The 6,601-nt window shown below is 49.7% G+C and overlaps 1 protein-coding gene across 3 annotated transcripts in view; it reads left to right on the forward strand.

The window, feature by feature from the left end:
• The window catches only part of LOC108571772 (protein bicaudal C homolog 1-B), a 6,818-nt gene extending 2,253 nt beyond the window's left edge, over window positions 1-4,565 (forward strand). For 2 of the 3 annotated variants that reach the window (XM_017933902.1, XM_017933903.1), the window contains exons 3-13: window positions 395-474; window positions 1,422-1,637; window positions 1,718-1,957; window positions 2,039-2,257; window positions 2,342-2,645; window positions 2,711-3,094; window positions 3,159-3,260; window positions 3,335-3,582; window positions 3,653-3,881; window positions 3,973-4,092; window positions 4,196-4,565. In XM_017933902.1, coding sequence (XP_017789391.1) covers window positions 395-474; window positions 1,422-1,637; window positions 1,718-1,957; window positions 2,039-2,257; window positions 2,342-2,645; window positions 2,711-3,094; window positions 3,159-3,260; window positions 3,335-3,582; window positions 3,653-3,881; window positions 3,973-4,092; window positions 4,196-4,314 — 2,261 coding nt within the window. In that variant the 3' untranslated portion in view covers window positions 4,315-4,565. The remainder of the gene's footprint in view (window positions 1-394; window positions 475-1,421; window positions 1,638-1,717; window positions 1,958-2,038; window positions 2,258-2,341; window positions 2,646-2,710; window positions 3,095-3,158; window positions 3,261-3,334; window positions 3,583-3,652; window positions 3,882-3,972; window positions 4,093-4,195) is intronic. The other variant, XM_017933904.1, reaches the window with a different exon arrangement.
• The last annotated feature ends 2,036 nt before the right edge of the window (window positions 4,566-6,601 follow it).

Raw genomic sequence — 6,601 nt, forward strand, 5'->3', positions numbered from 1 at the left:
AAAGAGAGAGAGAGAGAGAGAGACGCGAACGCGCCACCAGTTCGATTACGAAATACAGTGTTCCTTACTTTCCACGGTTCTCTCGCCGCTTCCTGGTTTTTCGCACAGCCTGTGCGTGCGGTAGAATAGAACCGGTCGATAAAGTTTCCGCTCGCGTTCCCCACTTTTCTCTTGGACGCGTTTCTCCTCGGCTCGATACTTGGATCGATTCACCGCCGAATGACTGCGAGCACGACGCCGCGTCATCGTCCTCGTCCCCGTCCTCGTCCTCGTCCTCGTCCTCGTCCTCGAGTTTCCTACTGCAATCGCGCAGACTGCCTTCCACGCTCGTGTCCCGTCGCTCCAAAAGATTATCGCCTTCTTGCATAATTCCCGATCGACGTTTATTTTACAGATCCGCATATAAAGGTCGCAGGTCGACCCGATGACGTGCGAGCTGCGAAGGAGAAGATAATGGAAATTTTGGACACGAGGGTAAGCATCTTCGCTCGGCGAAGGATTCGCGACTTTCACCGAAACGTTACGCGATCCGTGTTCGAACTTGGTACAAATATTACTCCGGCTGTTATCGCAGATAATCAATCCGTCGAGCGGACGATAAAAGGTTGTCGCGTACCGGGAGGAGACCTTCGCAACAACGCCGCGATATTCTTTCCTCCGAATCGTTGGCTTGCCAGAGGTCGACGCACCCTCCGTGGAGCGTATTCCAACGGAACCGTCCACTACTCTGCTTGCTAGCCATTCCTCGATTCAGGATCGCTCAACTATCGCGCGCGATTCCTCCTTTTCCTTTTAATCGTCGCGAGACAAGTCGTCGGACGAGGTGGAGGGGGCCGTGTCTAACGACACCGCGCTAAGGAAGAAGGCAATCTATTTATAAGCGGACGTGGTCGTCTCGCGAATTCCCGGCCGAGAAAGCGACGGACGTCCTGCGCGGCGGCCACTTTGGATTTCCTCGCCGCCGCTACTCGCGAACCGTTATCTCGAACGCGACCGCCCGCGCGCCCATGCAAGCCTACTCCTTTCAATCGCGTTTCGATCAACGAAACCAAGAGTGAACGGAATTTCCCGGCTCCGTCCTGCTTCCTGCCCACCTAATCTCGCGGCCTTTACGTAACGCTGCTGGACTCGAGATCGTCTGCATACTCGAGCCGAATAGCCGTTGCATACGTAAACCTCGAGTGCAAAAGTCAATGTGCCGCGCGGAAAGTCTAACGGTTCTCTAACGTCGCGAGGACCTTGCGTACTTTTCCACTGATCGTGTAACGCCGAGCTCGACGCCTCTTTATCGAAATTTATCTTTCCCGACGCGCTCCTCTCCTCTCTCCTCGCCCCGACTGTGCCCGCGCCGCGCCGCGCCGGTGTGATATACGCGGCGATCTATCTGCAAAGGAAATGCGTCCACTTTGAACCCGTTTCAGCAAAGCAACCGTGTCACCATGAAGCTGGACGTTAGTTACACCGATCATTCGCATATCATCGGAAAGGGCGGACTAACGATTAAACGGGTGATGGAGGAAACTGGATGTCACATCCACTTCCCGGACAGCAATCGGAGCAACCATCAAGAAAAGAGCAATCAAGTGTCCATCGCGGGCGAGATGGAGGGCGTCGAACGAGCCCGTGCTCGCGTCAGGGTGAGCATTCTTCCTTCCATTTCCTTCGCAGCTCGCCTCTTACGCATATCAATCTCCTCGGTTCCTTTACCTTCTTGCAGAATCTTACGCCTCTCATATTTTCGTTCGAGTTACCGATAATGGGCTCGTCGCAGACCGTGCCGGATTCCACGTCGCCGTACGTGATCAAAATCCAGGAGAAGTACAACGTTCAAGTGATGTTTCGCACCAGGCCGAAATTACACGCCACCTTGGTCGTGGTGAAGGGTTGCGAATGGGAGGTGTCTCAGGTGAAGGAGGCGACCGTGCTTCTCATTCATTACATGTGCCAAAACTTAGCTGTAAGTCTCTACGCTCTGTTCGAATCGATTAGACTACATACGTAGACACGGTCCAACCCGAACTTTCCCTCTTGCGCGCAGAGTCAGATACAAGTACAAATGTCGATGGAGATCTCGCCGCAGCATCACAGCATCGTGCTAGGGAAGCAGAGCGGTAACTTGAAGATGATCATGCAACGCACAGGCACGCAGATAATGTTTCCAGACGCCGGGGACCCGAACATTCCCAGTTTGAAAAGGAGCAACGTTACCATCACAGGTGGCATCCACAACGTTTACTTGGCCCGGCAACAGTTAGTGGTAGGTCGTGTTTCTTCCGTCGCTCTCGAGATCTACGACGTCGTACGTGTTGTAAAAGCAAGAGAAACTCTCCCTTTCCTTCAGGGCTCTCTACCTTTGGTCTTGATGTTCGACCTTCCGGAGGAGGCGATGTCCTCCGTCGACACGGAGAACATTTCCCAGTTGATGCAATCGTTGGACGTGTTCATAAACGTGAGGCACAAACCGAAACAGAGCACGCTTTCCGTCATCATCAAGGGAATCGAACGGAACGCCAGCAACATTTACGAAGCGAGGAAACAGCTTCTGGGCCTGGACGAACCTAGAGTGCACGCCGAGATACCGGCCACTTATCATATTCCGAACATCGGGAATATCTTTCAAGGAGGCAACTCGGGCAACTGTTTGAGTAAGTCTTAACGGAAAACTGGAACGAGAGCGAATTAAACGATCGATACGTCTTCCGACACACAGGTCCGAACAGTCTGGTCAGCAATCTGTCGGAGAACTTGTCGAATATGCTGGCGGTGAATACGCAGAATCCTCCGTACTGCGTGTCGCCCATGGCTCACTCGCCAAATCCGATGGGCTTGTCACCTCATTGGGGATTACCACCACCGATACCGTCCATGTTTTCGCCGCTACCACCGCTTCATCACCCCTACCCCTATCCCCACCTTAATCATCTGCTCACGACTCAGCACGTAATGCACAACAACAACGGGATGCCTCATCATTCTCACGGATTGCACAACCATGCTTTTACCGGACAACTTCATTCGGACGTACATGCTGCCGGGTTTCACAGTATTCACGGGCTGAACGGCAGTTCGTTGGCGGACAGCAAAGAAGGCAGCGGTAAGCTTTCGACTATCCTCGCTGTATCGTAAAGCGTCTATTCTCATTCTTATATTTATCGCAGCCTACTCGTCGTTGAGCAGCGTTTCCAGTTCTCTATCTAGTCCGGCTATCAGTCCACGTAACATATCTCCGGTCAATCCTACCGAGGCCAGCCCTAACTTAGGTGAGTACCTCTCTTCGTCTACTTGCCTCGACGATCGTCGAGCAGAGGCGTCTGAATGTTCTCTCGTACGACAGATCTATCCAGCATGCTGTCCGATCTTTCGGTGTCGGATCGTCGAGCACCTGGTTGCGAAAAGAAGTCCCTCGAGATGGCTGTGCAACAGAATTTCGCGCCCTTCGATTACGAGCAGAAGAAAATATTGGCGGCGAAGGCGATTCAAACGAAACCGAATTCCAGCGATTACCGCGTGCCAACTTCCGCATGGTCTGGCTACGGACTCAGTCAATCCATTCCTCCGATAACTACTTCCGATTTGACCAAGGTATACTTGCATTCACCGACTAATCGACTAACGCGCCAGACTCGAGGATAATCGTTTTACCGAAATGCAGGAGTTGACCACCTCGCATCCGTCTGATTTGTGGAAGGAACCAACGACGCCTGTGTTCAACAGAGAAATAGACTTTGGAATCGGGTCCGGGAAAGATCGCGTCGGACAGATCGGCATAAGTTCCAATTACATGGAACACACGCCTACCTCGCACTTGAAAAAAATCACGTCTCATCGGTACGACGACTTGACCAGCATGTTGACCAGCGTTGGACTGGAAAAATATATTCGTGAGTAGAAGACTTACAAGTTCCTTTGCATCGCTTGCATCGCTTTACACGCTCAGCTTCTGTTCTCTGTTCTCTGTTCTCTGTTTGTCAGGCCTGTTCACGTCTCACGAGGTGGACATGGCTACGTTTCCCTCCTTGACGGAGAAAGATCTCTGCGAAATTGGGATAAACGCTTGGGGTGCGAGACGCAAAATAATGCTGTTAATCGCTGGTACGTAAAACGGTTGTCAGATTGTCAGGCAGCAGTTTCGCTTCGATTTCTACCCTCTTTCTTTCTCTCTCTCTCTCTCTCTCTCTCTCTCTCGCTTTCACAGAAATGAACAAACGAACGAGTCCGTTCAGCGGTAGCGCGGCTCCCGGAGCGGAACGCAAGACGACCACGTCAACGACCTCGTCGTCGATGGAGAAGTGTAATTTGGACACGAAATGGTAAAAAAGACGAAATAACGTTACGAGTATCGGAGAATTCGGATAGGAAAGTACGTGGTACTTAATAAAACTCGCCTCGGTTTCCGAAATCGAATTTACGCGTGGGCCCTCTCGCCGACTCGACGGTAGGATCAAGGTATAATTAGTATGTTAATTTCCGATTCTAGGCACCGAAAGAATAGCCGGTTGATTCTTTTTGTGGTCGAGGACCGTTTGCATTTTTTTTTCCTATTTTTTTCCCCACAGCCCTCGATTCACGCGGACGGAAGGTGCCTTAGGTTAAGAAACTCGTTGCTACTTTCGTTTCGTTAACTTTTTTTATGTTGCTAATGGTCTTTCTATCGGTCGTGCGATACTCGACGAATCGATGCATCTTTTGTCTCGGTTCGTACGGAGCGCGAAACCGCGATGCTCCAAAAATAGTAGTGGCGTTCGACGCGCGTTTTCTCGTGTGTGTATTTTTGTATAACGGTGATGTGTTCGTGATGTGATTGAACGATAGGCGTATACAGTATACATTTAACGATAACGGTTCTACTGGTACAACGAAGCGCGGGTACACCGACCACGACGCTTCGAAACTCGTTACGCGCGATGGGCGAGGAATGTCCCGTGCGTTCGGCGGCCTTTCGCCTTAGCGAAGTTCAAATATTTAATCTCGACTAAGCTCGAAATTCGGCTAGACGAGACACGCGGCTCTTGCTTCTCTCGCTTCTCGTCCTAGTCGCGTTTTCGAGTTTTACAAAGTAACCAAGTATTTATTATTCACTCGCGAGGGACGTCGAACGTACGCCGAGCAACTGCAACTGCTTTCTCTGCGGAACGAATCGAAGGGGTGCCGATTAACGAGACCTTGCACGCTTCGAGGATATTTCGAGTCCGAGTTTCTTTCGGTGTATCACGATCGATCGTTTTACAAGCGAAACACTTACTCGAACTACCCTCGAAAGACCCTACATTTACCCAACTATTCTGCAATCTGCAGCTGAATAATGCGCGACGGTCGACCGCCGTTCGGTCGATTATTTCGTGCGCATCTTCGTTTCTCTTCTTTTTCTTTTTTCCCCTTTCAATTTTTCCTTCCTTCCTTCCTTCCTTCCTTCCTTCCTTCCTTCCTTCCTTCCTTCCTTCCTCCCTTCCTCCCTTCCTCCCTTCCTTCCTTCCTTCCTTCCTTCCTTCCTTCCTTCCTTCCTTCCTTCCTTCCTCCCGCCCCTTTTTCTTTCTTTCTATTTATCTATCCTTCTCTCCATTTTTTTTTTTTTAATACCCAAGTACTCGATGAACATACGAGGAACGATATTTTTGTTGCTATAAGCTGCACGTACGTGTTCGTGGTCTATTTACACACAGTAGCTGTTTTACGAAAGTAAGATACTCGTTCGATATAAATTATTCGTATTTTAAACCATTTTTTTTTTCCTCCTTTTTGTGAGCATGCGAATGGAACTGAAGCGTTAGGCAACGAGCTCAGGCTGTGTTCACTATAAGTGACAACATTCACGGTGCGAACGTATTCGAAAAGTCCATCGGTCGATGCGGTTTGGCAAAGAAAGATTCGTGAGAACGTGATCGATCGAGAGCTGTGATCGAGCTTACCGGGAATGCCTAGCGAGTCGAACAATTTTACCGTTAAAAGTTCTTGACTAAGTCTTTTGTGAAGTCTTTTTAAGCATAAATTATTGTTGTTCGGTACGGCACGAGCGTGTGCTCGAAAATTGATCGGAAATATTTTGAAAAGGGAATAGATACGTATATTCTGTGTTTTCTACGTGTGTCTGTGTGCGCCTGTGTATGATGTAACAAGACTGTGTTCGATCGTCCCTGTTCCTTGTGCTCCTATTGTGGAACAGTGTTCATTTCGTTCGGTGAAAAGAAAGAAGAAAAAGAAAAAAAATAGAAAAAAAACCGGAAGAACGCTCGATTCGGACGATTTCCATTGTTCGTTCGTTGCGACGATCGAACAATGCGAATCGTGCTTTGCCGTGTGCCTTCGTAACGGAGCATATGTCGTTTTGTGTTTTCGCGATAACGATGGGACGTCGCAGAGCGTCCGATCGCTGTTTTTCTCGAGAAAAGGCTTGATCGATGCACGCAAGATTCCTCTCGACGCGAACCAACCCGTACGTTTCCACGTTTACCTTTTTTCGCGACTTTACAAGTTTGCGCCGCGCGAGATTCTTGCACGATCGATCAGAACTCGACGAATTTTTTTAAATGAAATACGTCACACTGTTCTTCGATGTTCCTACCTAATATATCTACACATACGCGCGCGCGCGTGTGTGTGTGAG

The sequence above is a fragment of the Habropoda laboriosa genome, unplaced genomic scaffold (assembly GCF_001263275.1).
Source record: "Habropoda laboriosa isolate 0110345459 unplaced genomic scaffold, ASM126327v1 scaffold99, whole genome shotgun sequence".
Taxonomy (NCBI): Eukaryota; Metazoa; Arthropoda; class Insecta; order Hymenoptera; family Apidae; genus Habropoda; species Habropoda laboriosa.